A 22,184-nucleotide genomic window follows, 5' to 3' on the forward strand; every position below is an offset into this window, starting at 1 on the left:
AAAACCTTTGGAAGACGTGATCTTGTGATTGACAGGGCATCAATTGTAATACAAGGTGAATAGACACTAGGTTCGATGGAAGGCTCGGTGTCGAGGGAACAACGGCACCGGTCCTCACACGGCAAGACCGAGATCAGAATCTCATCCCAACCGTTCTCCGGAATTGAGGACTGACTATCCAACCACGTAGTATCAGCAAGCCTAGTAAGCCTTTCGATGGCCAGCGTGACTTAGTAGGTCGTAAAGTCAAGAAGAAGAAGGACACCAAGTGCTTCTTACTAGACAAGAGTCTAGCCATACATCCTTTAATAAACAGTATTAATTATAAATAAATGGTTCTGTAGATTAATTCCCTAACCGCAACGTTGGCGGTAGACTTCCTACGGATTTCTTTGTGCATCTGCAATTTATTCGCCTTGGCATTATAGTCAGTGCTTCCGTATAGAAGAAAGAAAAAAACTTCTATCGTCAAAGGACATCTCCTCAAAAGTTCGTTATCACCAACCCATGTCGAACGATAAACTTTAGTTTATCTTACTACCAATTGCATCAATCAGAAGTGCAATCCATGTTACATGCACGCTATAACAATAAACCAATGTGTACATATTACTTGCTGCCTATGGGGATCACCACAACGACGTTAGTGTGCGTCGTTCACCGAATCAAATACTACCAACAATCCCTGTCGGTTCACTTATCGGCATTTTTTTTCGCGATAACATGACTCGCTGATGGTGGCGATAACGGCTTAAATAAATACCCCTTCGAGTGTCTAGTATTCAGTACTTGAAGACATCCCATCGAATAATAACGAACGATAGATTGAGCAGATAGGTTGATTGCCAGCCCGAGTGACAACCGTGTTGATTGATTCTTAATATAAAAATTTAAACCGAGAAAAGTATCGAGATGCGTGTGCTAAGCGTTGCTGTTCTACTATTGGTGGTGTTGGTGGCTCTACTCGTCCCGAGCGCTACCGCAATAAGAAGTTACAAAGGAATGTGCGCCTGTCCGAAGATCTATCTGCCCGTTTGTGGAAGCGACATGGAAACGTACGCAAACACCTGTCTGTTCCGGTGCAAGGCTGAAAGTTCGTATGGTAAATCGGTTGGCTTGCGGATTCTGCACAAAGGAGATTGTGAGACGAAGGACCCGGTGAGAATTCCCGAAGAGATTCCCTTCGAATAAGATTGCCTGTGCAAGCTGCAAACACAGAAAAACGACCACAAATTCTTCTACAAGATCTTATTAAAATTGTACAACTAAAAGTGAGTGCAACTCTTATGTGATGTTGAATAAAAATGCTTTAAATCTACGTTAAACAAAGAATGAAAATGTTTTTTTCGCGTGTAATATAATTAATGTAGAATTCGCAATTACTTATTTATTTATTTATTTATTTACAATTGATTATTACGGTCCAGTGCCGTATTGTCAACACCGCTTGTGTTGAATAGAAGAATTCGCAATTAATTGGGAAATAAAATTATTCATAAAAATATATTTCTGCTCGTGTCTTATCACCAGATTCGTCTAAAAACACTTATAGAAGTGATTGACTGTTGTTAAAATTTTATTGATTGTGATTCATTTGATTATTGCTTCACACCAAGTGCGATTGTTGTGTGACTAAATGCCCTCGAGATGAGTGTTTTTCATAATAAAGGATTAACCTTTATCGAGCAACAACTGATTAGGTTTAATAAATGAGACATGACCATCATCTAAACAGTAATAAGAATAGATTTTTTTTGTTTGCATTACTGTTCTGGGAATATAAAAACTCATTCAAAATGTGTTGTTATTACGCATCCATCTAACCGTACAATCCAAAACGCTAAGCAAGTGCTTCATTTTAAAAATAGATTTCACCCGGAACGAGACTACCACCCCGTGCTAGTAATAATAAACACTTGCCCATTGATAGTGTTCCATGCGTATTTGCACGTAAAGCACACGCACACATTCTATTCCAGACCAGACCATTTCGGTCCATATTCCATCAACCTTCGACACATGACCTCATCATCCTAAACCAAAAAGGAGGAAAAATTTAATGGTCCAACAATAGCGCAGTATGCTCTATCATAAGGTGCGGGATTCTACGCAGCCAACAAGCATGACCTTACATGAGCAGTATGGGAAGCGAAATTTCATCCAACTTCATCCTCTCGAGACAGTGGGATGATGTTGACGACGCCTGAGAGAAAGGTCCAACCAGCCCACGTGTCTTTATTTATGTATCGATTTTTCACGACCAAGCTTTACCCCAACTCTTGAGGATGCTCCATCAAGATTGTGGTTCATTCTGGGGTGCAAATTACGATAGTACATAGAAATACATTAAGTAAGACCGTGAACACAGATAACATGAAACTAGTTTTCTAGGCAGAAATTCTAAAACCATCTGGAAACGATTGAAGAATTTCAACAGTATTAATCATATGCAAGAGCTAATAACATCAGCTGCGACTAAATTATAAAAGAAAAAAATGAAGACAAAAACAACAAAAACAACAAGCTCTAATTTTTAAACTGAAACGGTTAACGTTCGAGCGAGGGTTGAAATGTGGCTCTCGCTCAATTTTTAAGTCGAATTTAAAACGCACATTTTGCTCTCTCTCTCTCTCTCCGCGGTTGCTCCGATGTTGGTTCATGCTGCATCTATGCTGATGCTATGGTGCGAAAGAGACACATATTGCAGGGGATGATGTTGTGCTGCTCGCACCCGTTGGGGAAATGTGAGGTGTTCATGATCAGCATAAACATGTGCAACCCTCCTAGCGGTAAACGGTTTCATCCCTTAAAAAGTATGACGTTTTGTGTTTTTTCTTTAGCTCTTTTAAAACTTTTTATAAAAGAAACGATTTGCAACTTATACAGCAAATTACCGTACTTAATATAGCGAGAAACTAGCTTTGCTTTTTACAAAATGAATTTTCATTTTGATTTACTCTTAAAATAAGTAAAAACGTCCAAAGGAGTGGACCATACAAGCTTTTTTAAAATACATAACTGTTCAACAATATTATCGTTACAAAAAAGTATGAAAAATACGAATGAGATAAACCAAAGAGCAACTTGAGCAAGAAAATTATGCAACTGGACGTAACTATAAACACAAGTAGTTTAAATTGTATGGCGATCTGTTTATTGCTTACTTCTGACATGATAGAAAGGGTATCGAATCCAGACCAAACTATGTTTCTATCCCATCCTGGATTTACTAGCTGGCTAAAGGTAAAACAAAAGTCTTGGAAGGCAAAAACGACACGACTAGAACATCACAGGTGTTGGTGATAAGCAGAAGAACAGGAAAAACATACGAAGAAGAAGAAAGAGTTGAAGAGGAATAAGTAAGAACAGAAGGAAAAGCCTCTAAGAAGTACACATATTAATACTAAGTGCTAAGTGTCAAGGATATCAGAAGAAGAAAGGGGATCTACCGAGGTTATAGAGCATAGAAAAAGCATAGTTTAAAGCATAGAGAAGAAACAATAATCAGAAGAAGAGCAACAATAACAACAACAATAAAAATATGTAAAACAAAAGAAAAAGAAAGGAAGAAATAGAAGGACCAGCTAAAAAAAATCGAATAAAAGAAGAAGAAAAATAAAACGAAAAATATGAAAAATCTCAAAGTTTTACAACTTTTCTAAATTTTCTCTTAAAATGTTTTCTTTAAATTGTTTGGGAAATTTACAACAAAACATCCAAACGTGGTACATTGTACTTGCAATTCTTCAAACACCGATTGTGTCATCAGTTTTAACATAATTCCATCCACTGTAACATATCCAGCACTGATCGAGAGAACTCGTCCAGCTACAACACGATGAACCTACGCCGTGAACACTTATTTCTCTCCCGTCTGGCAACGTAAACGGTCGCGTTCGCTCGCTTGCCTAGGTCTTGTTAACTTCCACACAAAAACCGTGTTGTCGCAGGTCGGTCGATTCCTGAAGTGTTTGGTGAACGCGCGTAGTAAAGCTTTCCGACACAGAAAGAAAAATAGGATATAAAAAGTTGTGCTTACCGAAAAACACCTGCTGTAACGTAATTGCGCAAAAAGGCGGAGTTCCTTGCATCTGTCTTTAAGGCTACGGATTATAGCAAGAGTCCTTGAGCAGCTTGGCTTCTATTAGTATTATTATTGATCTGTAAAGTGCGCGTTTTGTGGTGTGTGGTATCGTTGTAAACGTCGTCATTTGGCGGGTGCTCTTGAATTGTCCTTGTGTGTGAATTAAGGCAAAGCTCTCGTACCAAAACCATGTCAGCCGATGCGGAACTATCGTCCATCCTGAACCGTCGCCAGCAGATCAACGAAGCACTGGACAATGGACAGGCGGTAAAGCCCACGTTCAAAGTGGTCAACATCTATACCGAGTTTCACGAGTTCTCGCGGAAGGAAATCAAGGACTACCAAGCCACCTTCAGCAAGTGAGTATTTCGTGACCGCGAGGCTTTAGAGCGATAGGGACAGAGAGAGAGAGAGAGAGAGCGAGATATACATTTTATAAAAAAAGGAAAGACAGCATGTAAAAGGTTCATGGCCCACACATGTGCAAAAGGTCATCTCTGTGTGTACAATCGGCCACCCTCATCTTGTGGATGGGCTGAGCTTAGAACGAATGCACGCCGTCTAGGTAGAACTGGTTTTTGAATCCACCGAGAACCTTCCACTTCTCGGGCGAATTCTGCAACCGTGCACGAAAGGATGCATTCCGACGCATTTCGGGATGCACAAAACAAAGGGAGAGAGCACAACAAAGGGCAACCCTGCCTTCCCGGGGATTGCATTTTCTGGTGCTCACTCTCTCGTAAAACTGCAACCGAACGGCGAACGTAGGAGCTAAAGCAACATCAAAAAAGCACACCGGACAAGCAGAGATCCTACAACGGACATTGCTACTGATGATAATGATGATGGCCGCATATGGGTGCCCATGGAAGTGAGATGATTGTTTTTGTTTTCATCTCGTGTTGCTCCCGTTGCGTACAAACAATCGAGCCGATTATAGCATTACCTTGCCAGAGAGATGCCAGAGCAGTGTCACAGTTCAAAGCTCCCAGCTGCACCACGTGGTGTCATTGGAGCTGCAATCGAAGGGAAAACAACAGAGCCTTTGATTATGCTAGCCAACCAGGGGGAAACGTTGATCGCACCGTCAATAAGCAATGCCAGACAGATCTGCATGTACCGAATCTCTCTTTTGCGTTATGCAGATCGGTTGAAAGGTTAACGACACATGTGTGCGCCAACGCGCCAATGTGACACAATACGGGGGTGGAGTGGCACAGACACGAGTTGGCTGCAAGGGAAATAGAGATGCGGGAGGAAAAATCACAATGTCTGAACAACTGACAATGTCATGTGAAAATTAACCTACATTTGCAAACTGATCCCACCGAATCGGCGCATGGCTGGTATAGGACCGAGAGACTCCACGCCATGCCTTTTAAAGGGGGTTTTTTTATGTGACGCCAATAAAGATGCAAGATTTAGGCGATGAACTGCATTCGTGTGCGGAAGCAAGCTTCGTAATCTCACCTAGATTTTTTGTTGGTGTGTGATGAGGAAGGTGAATTAAGATATAATTGATGAGAGATTACATCTCTTAGTAAAGGCATTTAATGTTGGAATAATGGCGTCAGCGAATTTTAATACTCTTTTTTGTTATTCATATAGAACGACCAGGCCTTATATCTGATTTTACTATTACTAAAATACTCGGGTTTGCCAGTAAATCAATCAGCCTGTTAAGGTATTTATCAGAACATTTTTTTTTTCGAAGATTGAGAGAGATGAAAATGCCTTAAAACTGTTTTAAATATTGAAGTTTTCACAAATTTTGAATTTTCAATAATTTTCTAATCCTGTCAATGCCTTGATCTAAAAACGTAAAATGTTAATTTAAAAATTCTTGCGAATATTTTCCATTATTGAGGTACAGGTAGTACCATTTTGTATTGTGCTTTCGCAGGACAAGCTTTTACTTATTGACGTTTAATAGCGTCCAGAATTTCTGCCATGCATTCAAAAGGGCGTAAAAAAAAGGCTAACTAGCCAAAGAGTTTGCTTACGAATTTTCAGCCCATTTGCAGGACCATGCCGAAAGTTGAAAACGTTTCTAAACTATTTCAAGTACTATAAAAAGCACTTTTGAAAATGTTTTCAAAAAGACAAAAAAGTGGATCATTTACGCACAAATTCGAAGTTAAAACACAATTTCTCGTTTTTCTTTGTCACTACAATCTCAAGCGGACATTTAAGGCATTTTTAACTCCAATTACCTATATCTGGATCATCAGTCCTGAGTACGAATGAACTGCACCAGGATCTCCGAAATCGATAATTCGCCTCAAAGCCTCATCATCATTCACCGGATCTTCTATAACTTTATGAAAGAATGATACAGTTACATGAACTTAAGTGACAACTTACGAGTAGTAAACGTATGATCGAAGGTCGTTAGGTGAAATTCTCATTACGTGAAGGACTTGAGAGAAAGAAGCTAAAAATAGGTCTCCCAAATATTGCTCCTGTACAGAAAATCGTTATCGATCGATTTACCAACAATGTTTTTGACCAATCATAGGTTTATGCTCGACAGTAGCATAGTACTACTTTAAGGATATCAGTAGCAATCTGCAATAATATGAAGTGACACTTTGAAGGTGACGAAATTAAGATACATGTCTGTACGCCACTATCTACTACATAACCAGCAACATACATCTTCTTCACATAAATTCCTCAACTATCTCACCAATTAAATCGCCATCTTATCACTCACGATGTATCATACGGAAGCATAGAAAGCAAAACAACAAACATGTCTGAAATAGTTTCTCTCCCCCTCCCTGGTTAACAATGACAGGGAATGGTAGTTTTTTCTCATCGAACTTCAAAGTCGTGAGTGAGCTCTTTTCGCACCTCAACGCACGATCAACTTGCAAACGCACGATCTAAACCAAAAACAGCAAACACCCCTCCAAAGCTGCTACTAACCGTCACCACCAGCACTGTGCGATACCCAGGCTTGACCACGTTGATCGATGGTTCCGGTGAAATCTGACCCTCACCGGTGACGCGAATGCGACTCGGTGACAATTCATTCCATTTAAGCAAAGAGGGGAATTGGATGTCCATTTCCACACCCCCGCGGCTAACAGAATGGGTGACTTTCAGCCAAATCTAGAACCACCTGAACACACTGTTCTGCCCGCTATCAACGCTCCACTGACGATCGTTTGTGCTGGATACGATCATCAACGTTAGCTCCCAACGTAATATTCGCTTTCAAAAAACTACTCCGATCGTGCGACAATTAGTCCGCAGCATCATCGGCAGCATAAGTCTCGACAGGTAGGGGGTAAGGCCCACTAGTTTAGTTTGCTCGGCTTGTGGTGGAGCGTATTTTTACCTCACGATCTCATCATCTCTGGAACGTTCCGACCTGTTTTATCATCCAGCTGCAAACTGTCTTCTAAATATACATCTTCTATGCCACGAAGGTGTGTAAAACGCCTAATGTGTGCTCTTGTTGACTGAAGCAGATAGTAGATATGGTTTGTTGTACGATAACGCGACAACGCGCCAACAGATAACTGCTCTAGGAAGGATCGCTCGTCTTTTCCCATTGTTGCACATGCTAACAACGTACGCACAATGCGTCACATTGTGTCACTTGTGTGCAGACCGATCCGGAAAACCGACGGAAAAAATTGTTCAAATGTTTAGCTAACAAGGTAAATGTCCGGCCGGTGCTTGCTGTCGCGTGCGTCGACATTTGACTCCATGTCTGGCTGAGGAGGCTGTTCTCAAATATCAAAGAACCACATGGAGCACACGTTCTGGGTGCTTATGTTACACCATTTTTTTTTTTTTTTTGTGGAGAACTCCAAGTGACTCAAGGGTCTCCCCTGTCTCTGTAACGCAACGGTGCATTGCGTTGCCCTCTCTTGAAGACGCGTACGCGTTTCGCGCGCTTGAATTGCATCAATTCTTCCCCTTTTGGTGTGTGTTATGACTGTGATGCATTCAATCTCAAGAAGAAAAAAAAGCGAAAAACATATAAATACGGTCATTTTCCATTAAAGTTCGGTCTTGGTTTTGTGTGCAACGGTATCTAGAGCACGTACTTGAAACGTTTATTCGATTCCATTCCGATACAGCACTACTAGCCCCGCTTCCTACCGTATCAGCAGCGCTTGGGTAGCACTCTAAGGCATGGTTTTATTTGTGCGGTGATTCTTCGACCAGGCTTCCTCCCCTATCTTTTTGTTGAAGACGCAATCGATTAACTAACCGATGGAGGAGCATTGATTGTGCATTGATCGAGCACCAGAATGCATATGTGCAACCGTAAACGCTTGTGTTGTGCAAACGCGCCAACCGCAAAAACCGCCATTTGTACTTGCTTTTATTTCCAGCATTTGAGTCCACCCAGCAACAGCAGCAGCAGGGACTGGGATCAAATATTGTGACCTCTGAACAATGTGTAATTCTCACTAGTCCCTCGCTGAAAGAGGCCCACCAGCATGACCTCGAGGTGTGAAAACGTGACTCGAAAATCGGTGCTGCAAAGCACCTCGAGGAAGCCCCATCCAGCGACGAGGATTGGATAAGGGACACACTTAATTAAATTTAAAGCGGCGTCGCGCCGTCCGGGACCTTGCCAGATTCTGGCTGTGGTTTTTTGTTTTGTTTGTCTGCAGTCGCTCATTGCAGGGCAGATCGATTTCTGCATTGCATTACATCACCCGGTAAAGCACCCGGGGGTCGTCGTCAGTTGCCACCAGCCAGTGTGCCACCGATGCTAACCGATCTGCTACGCATTCGGTTGCCTTGTTTGGTTTAGGGCCCCGTGTTGCCTTCCTGTTTGAGAATGCCTGCCCAGGTGATGGTTGTACATAACACGATCACTTTTCTTCGTTTCACACACACACACACACACACACACACACACACAACCACCCTCACAAACACAAAAATAAGCAGAAGGTGTAGGAGAAAAGTGAGCAATAAAGCAAGGTGAATTTAATGATCGCTTGATTCCATGCCGAATTTTCTCTCCCGAGGGGGGAGTATAAATGTAGGTCGGGGAAGGCGTGGAGACGAAGCGTGGACGAGTGTGGCTTAGTTTTAAGGGGTTTTACTATCGATTTCTACTAGTATAGAGGTGAGTGCAGAAGAAGCTAATGCACATACCGTCAGAGGTCGACAATCTTCGGTGTAATGTAATGCTGCTACTATATTAAATGAAGTTCGGAAACTTATGTGTGGCCGAATAAAATGATGTTGATTGTTTGGTGTTGGTCTCATGACGTAACGTGCTTGGTTAGAGCTAGACAGAGCTTATGGCCAGCTCAAATTAATTCTATCGAGCAGGTTGGTTTCTTATAAGAAAATGAATGTTTGGTTTTGTTTTCGTGATGTAATTAGCTTACATGGAAGATGTCAAGCTTTAATTGCCTGAATTTGGTAGTTTTTCGGTTATTTGGTGGTTATTTTTATGACAAAATTAGTTTTTTTAGGGCAGGGACGGCCCAACGGTGAGAAGGTGGTCTTTACGCGGCAGGACCGGTGTTTAAATCCCATCCGGACCGTTTCCCCGTAATGAGGACTGCCGCCATTAGATGGCTGGTATGTCGTTGAAGGTCGTTAAGCCAAGAACAACGATGATGTAACACAATAGAATATTCGCTGTTCCTCTCATGATATATGCAATCCTCATACATATTATAAAAATCTATAAATCTAATAATGAAACAAGTTTCCAAATAAATGTTTAATAATTCCAATGGAAAAATTATGTTTTTTGGAGTCAAAAAGAATGTTTTTGCACAAACCTGTTCGGTGTTGTTCTCATAACGTAACCAGACATCATAGAACCTTAGTCTTGCAGACTAGTTTGCAGAAGAACAGCTAAAAACTTGACTTTCTCAAGTCACTCTTAAAACATAATTCGATCCTCAGGAGGCAGTTTTATGGGGATTTCATGGCGTAATAATCCATATTAGAGCCCAACAGTAGGTACCCTAAGAAAGATCTCAAACTTATTCATGAATTTATATTATACTAATGTTCCAAAGTTGATAATTTTGAAGGTGGAAGACTAGAATTCAAAGAACCCTGAACTCCTGAGTTGGTGAACACCTCCTGAGATTTCACTTCTAAAAAAGAATAATGCAACTTAAGAGCTTGTAACTTTAATCTTTAAGGTCGTACCGCATCAATTTGCTGACCACTGCACCGTTAGACCTCAAGACTATATGCAGCCAATGGCTATACGGGGTAGCATACGGAAAGAGAAATTCGTGCCATAGAGAAGGTCATGTACTAAAACTACACCGACCAACAGAAGCATAAAAAAGGGAAAAACCTCCAATCTATCTTGCAATGCAAGCGAAAGAAAGAGTAATTTATGTACATTAGCAGGTCAGCTACTGAACTACTACTACCAATAGAGCTGCATATAACTCACGCTCTAGCCGTACGAACTAGACGCCGCGAAAAAGAAAGATTATAGTTTGTTAGGAAGCGAGCATCGAAAGAAGATGGTTAAATCACTGGGCAGCAACCGCCGCCGCTACAACATAATTTCCACACCACCCCTTCTCCAGCGGGATTTCATGCCCACATTTATGTGCTTTGAAAGTGAAATCCCTTTGAGCTACCGAAATGGACGGGCATAACGTGTAGGAAGTCAATCTCTACCGGAGCAGAAGACATCCCATGTGTTGTGATGGTGGTACTGTATCTTTCACTACAAAATCTCATCTCGCACGCTTTACGGATTGAATGGTGACCGACGATTAATCGAAATATGATACGATGTAAAATGTTACACCACGCGGGTTAGTTTTTGATCAGATCTCTTAAGACCATGAAAAGATGCTGGAAATGATCGTTTAATCGGCTTCATGGGATAGGTAGCTTAATGATAATGATATGGAGTTTTAAGCGAAGTCATTGACCACATCGTCACCTTCGGAGGGGCTCGTAAATAATATCTAGATTCTTCTGTGCACATCAGGGAGACAAAACTTTGATGGCCTTTTCTACGAACCGATATCGACAAAGATCTCTCGAGGGATGATTGTCCCCATAAATATCGAGAGAAAACGATAGGTTCATTAGAGGTTTTAGGAATGGTTTCGTGTAGAATTCTCCCGAAACAACAGTTGAGTCAACGCACGTATGTTTATCTGGCAGTTAAATCTACACAAAACGTTGTGTATGCGTTTAAATCCTGGTCATGGCACCAAGACTTAAATCGTCGTACCGAAGCAACTACAAAGACGGTACACGGATGAATCATACAGTTTGCACGCTACCTCTAATTAATAGTAGCTCGTTTAGCTGTTTACCTTCGACGTACCGCGACGCGGGATGTTCGAAGCGTCGGAGGAAGTTTCAATATTCAAATCAACATGGCAAATTGTAAACCTTTCCCCCCCCCCCCCCCCCCCCCGACAACTCCCCTCCATTAGGGTTCGTTATGATAAGCGTACAACACCCGCTGCGTACGTGTGTGGTGACGAATGCGTACAATCGTAATAGGAGGAAAGGACCAGTTTAGTTGCAAAACATAGTACGTTGGATGGGTAATTGTCGAGTCGAACAACAACAAGGAAAACGGGCCGGTTAAATCATCCGACCGAAGAAGGGGGACCACTGTGTGCTTACGTGAAGCAGTGAGCATAGTACCCGGACAGAAGGAAGCGAAACTTGCCATCAAACCAAGCCGATTGAGTGATATATCCACTCATTCAAGGCCCATGGCATGGCATTACCCTAACGATATCACAATTCCTGGCGCGGTCCTTCCAACCAACCAAGAACGCAATCAGCTACTGCTACTGGTGCCAAACCCTACCAACTTTGTTCTTACCCATTTGCGAATTAGAGCCAGCAGACAGCGGGGCCAGGCGTGACTTTATGATAACATCATAAAATAATCAAACTGGGCTGGCGTGGGCCTATTACTTCATTGTGGCAATGACTCACCGATGGAGCACCCCATCTGGCAAATTCTATCTCCGAGCGCGTGTGTTATCCTTGTTGTGTGGACTGGCCGTTTGAAAAAAAAAACGGTCACAATTTGAACACCAAAACCGGACCACCACAGACTTTTCTTTCTTCCGCGTTGCCTTCTTCGGGGGAGTTTGCAGCGTTCGAGTTGGCTGATGTGTTTGGCTTGAGAATGGTTGTTAGCTGAACCGGTTGTGTCACCCGGTCTCGGTATCGCCCGCCAGTCAATCTTAATTTTCTACTGGCGTTTTTTTTTTTTGTGTGTGTTTTTTGTGTGGTAAGACAGCCATAGACAGACCGACCGACAGCGGAACAGAGACACAATCATCGTACATTTTGTTGCTGGCTGACGGGTTGAAGTTGATCGGTCGATTACATATCTAAGCCGCCTTCGGAGCACAAGTAAAACCAGAAGAAAAGTCGTCAGCAAATCGAGATTTGCAAATTGTGTAACACCGGGTTGTTCTCCTCCCGGGTGATGAGATGATTTACTATCAAAACAAACACATTCTCATTACTTCACTTTCCAACTGTCGATCGGTGTCGACACGAGTAGGAAATGAAGGGCCTTACCTTTCTCCCGAAACGGGCGCTTTTTATTTTTGGGCGTGGGATCCGGTCCGGGAGATTGGATTTCTCACTGGGAAGTGTTTTAGTGGTTGTTCGCTTGCTTGCTGTCTTCCTGTCATAGCGATGTGAACTTCACTTGTACGCTTGGTGACTTACGGGGCATCCTATCGGACATGGAGTAGGTCCACAACTTAACCAAACGGTCACCATGATGATTAGATATGCAAGTACGTCGTGTGCAGCTACCAGTGCACGTACACAGCTGCTGCACTTCGCATTGCCTCAGGGCCTTCTTTTTTTTTTTGCTTTGTCCCTTGCTGCACTTAAAGCTTCCAACAAAACGCATACCAATCTAAGACCGCGGGTTCGGTCAACGGTCAACGTTTGCAAACGGCGTTGTAATCCCTTTTGGGTTCGCCGTTGCTTTCTTTTGGACTTTCTTCGTCTTCATTTCCGTTCCGGCCACGAGGCATGCTTTCTGTATTCAAATTGTCCATGGCAAACCATTACCCTCTCTTTCTATGTTTCTCTACCCTGGGAACAATGATTCAATCGGTTGCGCCAACCGGTCAGTTAAACGGTCGATCGATCGATCACCACCGATCCTACGCACTGTCCCATTCCCGTACGGCAATTATGAAACCAAACTCAACCGAACCGTTTCGGCCATCGTAACCTTAAACGGGTTGCGCTTCCTTCGGACCGATTAGCCCGATTGCGATTTTAAGGAACCGGGCGAACCAAGCCCACCCTTTCCTATGCTGCTGCCTGTGATGAGTTGTTTAGCATTAATGCCATGGCGGCAGCGCACGGCAAAGATGCATCGATGCTATGTGACTCTAATACAAAATTCCCGACCGATCGTCGTACGATCGTTAGATTTGTTGCGTAAAGATTTTGCTATGCTTCCTGCCCATCGTCCATCACTTTTTTGTTTGTGCCGTGAAAGTTGTATTGCTCCTGTGGAAGGTTTTTAGCGCATCATCATCAACGAAAGCATGGTGGGTTCGAAATCGAATTCGAAATTAACCATTCCCCCCCCCTTCCCGACACAAGACCATGAAATAGGCGTGTGTGACTTTTTCGATCGGTCGTTTAATCGGATCGGCAATTCGGATCACAAGTCGTAGGCATTTAGCTCTGGCTGGTAAATGCGTGCGTGCCCGTAACTTATGTGTGACCGTTAAATTGAGCAGTAAAACTGTGTGATCCACGAACTTCCATTAGCATCGATTTGAAAGCAATCGGAAGGAATTTGGCAGGTCAATCGAGTGGTGAGGACAGTTTTTTTTTCGGCGGATTAAATTGACTTTTTTGAAATGGAAAGATTAGCGTGAGGTTTCGTCTTCGAGTGAGCGAGCATCGTGGGAAGCTGAATTTGAACTGAATCCCAACTTCATCTTCATGGAAAATCGATTGTACTGATTGGTTGGTGCCTTCAATCCTATTTTTTTTAGAAAATTCAAAATCTTGCAGAAAATGGCCAACATTTAGACAAACATAATGGACGATTCTAGAATAGTTGCGAGATAAAGTTGTATTCGTCTTTTATAATTGCTATACAGACGTAGTTAGATTGACAATCCTCACTACAGGGATCAAAAGTCCTGTGGTCCACGGTCCTGCCATTCTTGCAATGATGTTAGAATTTCTAATTAACGTACAAAGACGCTCACTATAATTCTAATACCATCGAAGCAAGCATGAAAGTTGAAATATTTTTTTCTATTTATATTCTTTACACGTGTATCATTAAAATGTTTCATCAAACTTAATGGGAAAAGCAAATGATAGGGTGCGGCGAGCCAACTATAAACCTCAAACGAAGGACAGAAAAATCGAATCGAATCAGCAAAAATAGATACATAATCACCAAAAATTGTTATGGAAAAGCGTGCAATTGATATGAAACAATTTAAACCGCCGGTCAAAATTCATTTCCTCAGTCGTTTGTTCGGAAACGTGTTTTTTTTAAAGTGAAGTATTAGTAAAGTTCGGTTTCTTTACAGGAGGATCTATGCACATTAAAATTTACTTGTTCTAATATTTATGAAGAGTCGATATTGCCACAAAGTAAATCCGCAAAGCTTGGACATTTATTCTTATGCTAGAAAGTATTTCGAATATTAGAAGTAAGTAACGTCAGTGAGATGGCAGTGAGCTACGATCACGCCACTGTAAATGCAAGTGCAACGAACAATACAAAGTTTTTGTACAGACTGCATCGCTAAAATCTCTTTTTTTTATTAACCCCATTAACCCAAAAATCACATCCACATATTGTCGCCTAAAGGTTTACTTAAAGGTTGGTAACTAGAAACGTGGATTTCAACCAATGTCTGTTTAGTTTGCAGTGTCGAAGTCTTAAATCATATCTAAATTCTTTTATCGGCTTATAAGCGTTATTTTCATCACCTTGTGGTACTTGTTTAGTACATGTAGATTCCATTCTTTTGCCAATTTTCGGGAACTACGCGTAAAATTGACCCTCAGCCGAAGTTGTAGGACTTTCTGTCAGTTGCGTATTATCTAATGCTTTATCAACTTTTGCCAACAAAATTGGTATAATTTTGTCTTCTAGCTTTAAGTTTATGTTATAGAGAGTTAGAGGTAGCTGCGTCACCTGCTTCACATGGCCGGATCGGAGTTCAATTCCCACCCATACCCGTACCGAGACCTTCTAAGTCGTTCAATAAAAATTAATCTCTTGATCAGGAGACAAATGTATAATTTGCTTATAGAGGTATATCTAAAGACATCTCAAGACCATCTATAACTTCATTGCTATAGTCGCAGGTGATTTACAAACAGCTGACAGATCTTTGAATTTAAAATTTTTCCCCGACTTACCGATGCTTGATCACTCGTTCCTCTTGATCAAAAGTGGTTGAGCCAGTGTAATTAATCTAATGAAATGCCAGACAGACAGTAAATTCTCTCTGCGAGGTGTTTGAAATTCATTTGGTGTTTCGTAAACAGCATGATTCCATTCTTATCACCTCACGCTTAAAGCGAAACGTCTTACTATCGCTTACTAACGTCCTCGAATACATCTACAGAGTCAGTTTCAAGATGCTACTTCCTAATTGGAATGATTCATCCACCGATTTCGTCACCTGTTACGACTTGGCAATAAAAAATCCTCATCAGAACACACTCATCTCCTATCTTTTTGCAAGCGCAAAAGAAAACCTGTTATTCGTCACATAAGCAAACAAGTAACAATATAAAATAACAAAAAAAAAAACGCATTCCATTTCTTATAAGGCAAGTGCATTCAGCAACAAAAATAAGCAGCGATAAAGCTCTCCTCCCCAAGTCGCGGTACTGCTTACGTGCATCATAAGACTACTTCCAAATCAGTCACATGGTAGCGATTGCGCAGAGTTCGGAAGTTCGGCATGGTCACACAGAACACAAATGTCACAAAAGGTGACCAACCGTAAAGTGCTCGTTGGGAAGGAACTGCGCTCGGTGGACGCTCTGTGAGCATGGAACAATGCCGGAAGTTGTTCACCCATAGTTCCGTCCGTTAACGGGGAGGGGAACAAATTAAAATGCATAATCATAGCGACACAAAATCAACATAACGAGCCAAGCATTAAAATGTTCCATTTTGGAAATTAGTCAAGGTCTTCGCTCGGCTGGTTTGGACTGCGTTCAATTTAGATTATGTTCTATCCAATTAAAGTGATCGATTCTGATCGTCAAATGTCAGCATTTAAAATTTAGGGCCAGGTTTCTGATTTCTGAAACGTACGCTTGTTGCTGATGATGTCTAGAGGTGCTTTGGAGATACCTAGAGGAGATACGGAGGGATCTCCCCAGGGGAGGGAATTCCTGTAGTTGTCTATAGAAGTTTAGACTACATAACAGGTTGACAGGGGACGTAAATGGAGCGAAAGAGAAAGATGAAAAGTGTGAATGTGCGTTTCATCACCTTCGCCCTGTAGACCCGACACCTTCCCCCGTATGTATACCTTCAGGCAAGGTTACTTCACTAAATGTCGCGAGACATGAGTCAGACCTATGATACACACGTAAGCAGTGAAAAAAGGTGGCAAAAGCTCTGGTAAATACCAAAACCCTGGGACAGGATTTACGGCTCATTCACGAGAGCTCATGTGCGCGGGCTTTATTATTGCTGAATGGTCACGGCACGATCGATGCACGCTTTTCTTCGGTTAGCAGATTTGTTTTTCACACCAGCGGTACAATAAACAAACAGGTGACACGCTCTGTGTGTGTACCGCATTTTTTTTTTCGCGTTGCGATTAGGGGCCACACGCCTCACAATAAACACTGTGTTGTATTTCAAACCCTCCCATGCGATAAAACGCACGCCCGAACTCTGGCGGGAGCGTGTAAAGAATTTCTTCCACACAAAAAAAAGGAAATTCCTTCCGTGACATTCTATCACACACATATGTGTATTGTTACTCTAAACTGTTGGGTCATGGGCTATGGGGACAGTAAAGTGATATCATGCGAACAATGTCGTCCCATAAAACATGGGCCTGGATGACGGTTGGACAATTTATATTCAAATCTCGTCCACTGCGGAGACATGCAAGTTGCGATTGATGAATTTAAAAACGAAACAACTAGCAACAGCAATACTAACCTTGTGTTTTGTTCGTTCGTCTTCTCCTAGGTACGATGTCGGTAACGATGGATATTTGGATTTGGCCGAGCTGAAGATCATGATGGAAAAGTTGGGCGCACCGCAGACACATCTCGGCCTGAAGGGTATGATTGCAGAGGTTGACGAAGACAAGGATGGAAAGATTTCGTTCCGCGAGTTTTTGCTCATCTATCGGTAAGTAATTGGACATACGGCTTGCAACACACACTCTTAGCAGTAGCGGATCCAGGCTTTAGGGGGCATGGGAACGACTCTGAGTATAACTTTTTTTGGGCGCTTGCGAAACCTTTAAACCTTTAAAACCTTTAAAAAGTAAAGACTATTGGACAATAAAGAACCTTCGAAGACCAATTCGATACCCAAAAAAAAAAAAAAAAATTGCACTATTAAGAGACCTCTTTGTAGGTGAACCTTTGTTAGGTAAATTTGACTAGATTAATGAAGTTTGTTTGACGATGAAGTTATTCATCTTTGTACATGAGACTTGGAATACGATGCCCCTTAGTAGATTAAGCTACACGAACTAAAAGGTCTTATAAAAGATGGAATCTCTTGGACTACAATATCTATGTCTTGGCTGATGAGACTCCTTAGAAGTTGAGTTATCATTGACTACATGATCTCTACCAAGTCCTTTGAACAAAACGTCTTCGATTAACTCTGTTTGAGGGTCCTGGGACAATGTCAATCACAAGATCTATTGGAAGTTGAATCTTGGATGACGAGGACTCTTCGATTACGAGGTCTTTTGAAAGAAGAGAGCCCATCAGGCGACCAAATTTCTTGACAGACCCTTGGTAGATGATACTCTTTTAAATAGGAGTTTGGATCGGTAGGACTTTTCGTTTTCGTGATTTCTTGATAGATTGAAGACCATTTGACGAAAAAGCCCTATAGACGATTAGATCTTTTGATAAGTAAGGCTAAATGGACTAAGAAGCTTCTTTGACTACGAGATCTTTTGATTCGCGAAGCTTGATCGACGAGGACTCTTTCACTACATGTTCTGGTGGTAGAAAAGTTCCCTTAGCTGATGAGTTACTTTAGACGAGCTAATACATTTTGAAAGATTAGCCAGCTTTGCCTTCGGTGACAGACAGCCCTTTAGTGGCGTTCATTCCGCTCATTGCTTAACCTTCCGCTACAACTTAGAATTGAAAACACCTACTTATGCTTTATCTCTCTTCCCCCTAACAGTAAAGCACGTGCCGGTGAGCTCATTTCCGATTCCGGACTCGGCCAGCTGGCTCGCCTAACGGAGATCAACGTCGATGAGGTCGGTGTTGGTGGAGCGAAGAGTTTCTTCGAGGCCAAAATCGAACAGCAGCTGCGAACCAACAAGTTCCACGACGAAATACGGCAGGAGCAGGAAGAACGGCGCCGTATGGAGGAGGAACGTGTCCTGCGACGACAACAGTTCCAACAACGGGCGGCCGTTTTCCAGTAGTTGGGAAAAACACCGCCTTTATAAATCTTTTAATGTATGTGTATGTGTGTATAAAGGATGAGGAGTTAATTTAGAGTGTTATAAGGAAGAGGAAAGGACAATGGTTGGTTTTGCATTAAATTAAAACGGCAAACCTGCTGCTAATTCAACAGCTCATCAAGCAAAAAAGAGGGATGGGTTTTTTTAAAGGCTTGCTTGTACGTTCTTTTAAGTTGCCACAAGTAGCATCACGAGTGTCATAGCATCACAAGTGTCTTCCGGAATTTAGCCCGGGAGTTCACGGTTTTCCATGCACATTAAGCACCTTCTATAGTTCTTAGATATGCTAGATATTGTGGTTCCTGTTCGCAAATCAACACCCTTTTACATTGACCACAGCAGCAAATGCAAAGAGCGATCTTTCCGTCCAGAAAAATAAAAAGGACGGAGATGTGGGCCAGAAAAAGACTTGAAAATAGAACGACGAGGATTTGAAAAACAAAACAAAAACGCTCCCTAGTCAATCTTCATCCGGTTAGTGACCTAAAATCATCCACTAAAACAGTACAGATAGCAGGTGTGTTAGTAGATCAAACCACTAAAACTAAAACAAGCATGATGATATAGAAAGGACTTGACAATGGTGACGATGGTGATCGCCAGTGGACTCATTCTCAGATGGAAGATATATTTTTGATAAAGTAGAGAATTTGTGGGATACGTACGAGGTAGGCAATTTTCAAAAAGGGACGGGATGATTAGGACACGGGATGGTTTAAAGGTTAGTTATGGTCAAAAAAGTAAAATACTATACTGGCTAAATGTGTTTTAGATGTTTAAAACTGTTGAAAAATAAACAGAGGTAGATTATACTGTAATTCGTGGAGTTGTTACCTTGTTTTTGAGGACTTTTTTCTTTCGATTTCGCAACCGAATAACACGACAACTTGAATGTTTGATCAATTTTTTCGCCTTTATTGTATTTCTTCTCACCTTCTTCCTTGACTAGCATGCCGAAACGAACGCCGCACTTGGATCATTCAACCGCGAGTGTCTACATCGCGTCATATCAGCCTTCAGGGCGTACCCATGACCACAGGTAGGGCACTGGAACGGTTTTATCTTCATGTGGATAGCACGCACGTGCTGGCTGAGACCACACTTCCGTTTGAACACCTTCGGACACTGTTCGCAGTTGTACTGGCGTAGCTCCGAGTGGGTAAGCTGATGTTGCCAAAGGTGCGAGGGTCCCGAGAAACATTTGCCACACTTTTCACAAATGTAAGCCTTCGCACCGGTGTGGATCGGTTCGTGTACCTTTAGGCCACTGTACGATTGGAATATTTTGTTGCACGTTGGACAGACGTAAAGTAGCTGATTTGCGGTCGTTGTGGCTGCCGTCGAGGGACCATCGTCCGGCTTAATAATATCACACTCTGTCGGGAGTTCTTCTTTTTCGGGTGACGGTTCAGAATTGTGAACAGGGCCAGCATTATGAGCACCGTTCCCGCAGGATGCAATCTGCAGATGTTTCTTGAGATCAAACAATTTATCGAAAATTCTGAAGCACACACCACACTTGTGGTTCCACTGTTCCGGTGGTCGATGGGTAGAAAGATGGCGCCGAAGGTTTGACGCATTAGCGTACGATCGGTCACACAACGGGCAAGCATTCTTCTCAACTAAACCTTCGCCACGATCACTTTCCCCATCTACAACCGTCCGACGAAGATTCGCTCTTGCTAGAACCGATTTCCATTTGAATCGTTTTCTTTTGGCGGTTTTTTTCGAACACATACACAAGTGAACACGTGCTTTTCCCCACGTGCTGAACTTACGGTGACAAAATGTACAGCTTAAGGTGGACAGTTTCTTACGGCCGGAACATTCCCATGTCCGATGGTACAACATTCTTCGGTGGCGTGTAAACTGTCGTCCGCAAACCTTACAAGACCACCGCTGGGTCGCTTCCCTCGGGGGCATAATAGGTTCATGTTTTTGGGGTGTTGAAATACTTTCCGCCGAAACGAACCATTGTCCACTTCCGACCGCCGTGATGTCGTGAAAAATCTCGTCCTTATTATCGTCCGCTTGAATCGGTAGTTTCGTATAGCTATGTTCCTCCAGTGTGTTGATAAAGAGAAACTTTTCCGGCAGATAATAGTCGTCTTGTTCCGTGTCTAGTTCCGTCGTGTTTTCCACTTTCAGGCTGCTAACAAAGTGTGTCGAGTAGGCGCTGGATGATGATGGATGACTAGAGAAGGCATCTGACGGTGTTGCTGTGGTAACCGATGGGAGTGTAATTTCGTACGGTTGTACTTCTGTTACAGTGGTGCTCGTTATATCCACGATCGGTGGGTAAAGGTTAACAATCTCAAGGATTTCGCAATTTTTTGACGATTCTCGCGTTTGTTGCTTCGCTAGGGAGGTGCCTGCATTCTCTTGCCCCAGGTTGTTGAAGAGAAAGATCCTATTGGGATCACCCAAAACCGCTTGGTTCTTAATAATCATCGGCCTTTCGATCGATTCTTCTGCTGGCGTAGAATCCTTCTGCCTTGCCGCTGCACTGTTGATCGCATTTTCAACCTTTTCCTCCTTTATATTTAAGCTCGCAATAGGTTCCTGCTTTATGTTTACCGGTTTTCCAACACTTGCTGCCGGGAAAGGACTCTCCGGAACGAATGGTGTCAAGGGTTGCTGGGCAAATCGATGCTCCAAATCAGACTGCGCTCGCAGCACGCTGTCACTAAACTTGGAAAATCCACTCACCACTTTCGAACAGTTTAGACAAATTTTGCGCGGTAAATTCGATAGCTCCAGATTGACAAAAGGAAGATACTTTCTTACCACCTCTTCTGATTGTACGAGATCGAACAGCAGGCTATCGGCGGCACGGCTAAAAATTACTCCACAGATCCGGCAGGTAATGTCAATCAGTTGAATATCGGCTTCTAGCTCTTCTACGCCTTCGGAACTTAGCACCGGGCAGAGTGAGTCATTCGGAGGGTCATTCTCCTGCTCGTAATCGAACTCTTGGCGTTGAACGGCTGGAAATCCGGCAACTCCGGGCCATACCGTTTCGTACGATATCACGGGCAGGGATAGATCGTTCGATTGGCACTTTGTAGCGGCAGGACGTACGGAAGGAACAGCCGTTGGAAGTAGTATCTTCCTAGAGGCACATCCCTTGAAATCGGCAGGCAGAAAGTGTCGACTACAAAGAGCGCTCCATTTCGTCGGGTGCCAGTTCTCATCGCGTCCGGTGAAGTGTATCCACTGTTTGAGAAGTTCCGGGGACCTTAGTGGGAATCTATAGTAAGAAGGAGGGACTGTATTAAATAGGAAAAGTTTAATATAGTGAAGGAAATCTTACTTGTGGAAGGATACATCGTCGTTATGGGTGTATTTTAAATCACAATCGGGTACAACGCATGATGCAGGCATTTTGCATGCTCTTTGTTGTTCTGCACTTTCACAACACTGTCTTAATCGCTTCAAAC

The 22,184-nt window shown here is 42.5% G+C and overlaps 3 protein-coding genes across 3 annotated transcripts; 2 read left to right on the plus strand and 1 right to left on the minus strand.

Annotated features, from left to right (window-relative positions):
- The first annotated feature begins 908 nt into the window (after window positions 1–908).
- LOC126565696 (turripeptide Ici9.2-like) lies at window positions 909–1,192 on the plus strand. The gene has a single exon (XM_050222899.1). The coding sequence runs from the start codon at window positions 913–915 to the stop codon at window positions 1,189–1,191; it is 279 nt and encodes a 92-aa protein (XP_050078856.1). The 5' UTR covers window positions 909–912; the 3' UTR covers window position 1,192.
- A 3,079-nt stretch (window positions 1,193–4,271) lies between these two features.
- LOC126565447 (EF-hand domain-containing protein D2 homolog) lies at window positions 4,272–18,705 on the plus strand. The gene is made up of 3 exons (XM_050222629.1): window positions 4,272–4,443; window positions 17,268–17,432; window positions 18,456–18,705. The coding sequence occupies exons 1-3, from the start codon at window positions 4,274–4,276 to the stop codon at window positions 18,703–18,705; spliced, it is 585 nt and encodes a 194-aa protein (XP_050078586.1). The 5' UTR covers window positions 4,272–4,273.
- Window positions 18,706–19,683: 978 nt separating this feature from the next.
- Window positions 19,684–22,128, minus strand: LOC126564137 (PR domain zinc finger protein 15). The gene is made up of 2 exons (XM_050221082.1): window positions 22,058–22,128; window positions 19,684–21,994 (listed from the first exon to the last, which is right to left on the minus strand). The coding sequence occupies exons 1-2, from the start codon at window positions 22,126–22,128 to the stop codon at window positions 19,690–19,692; spliced, it is 2,376 nt and encodes a 791-aa protein (XP_050077039.1). The 3' UTR covers window positions 19,684–19,689.
- Between the last annotated feature and the right edge of the window lie 56 nt (window positions 22,129–22,184).

This window comes from Anopheles maculipalpis, chromosome 3RL, assembly GCF_943734695.1.
Source record: "Anopheles maculipalpis chromosome 3RL, idAnoMacuDA_375_x, whole genome shotgun sequence".
In the NCBI taxonomy this organism is placed as follows: domain Eukaryota; kingdom Metazoa; phylum Arthropoda; class Insecta; order Diptera; family Culicidae; genus Anopheles; species Anopheles maculipalpis.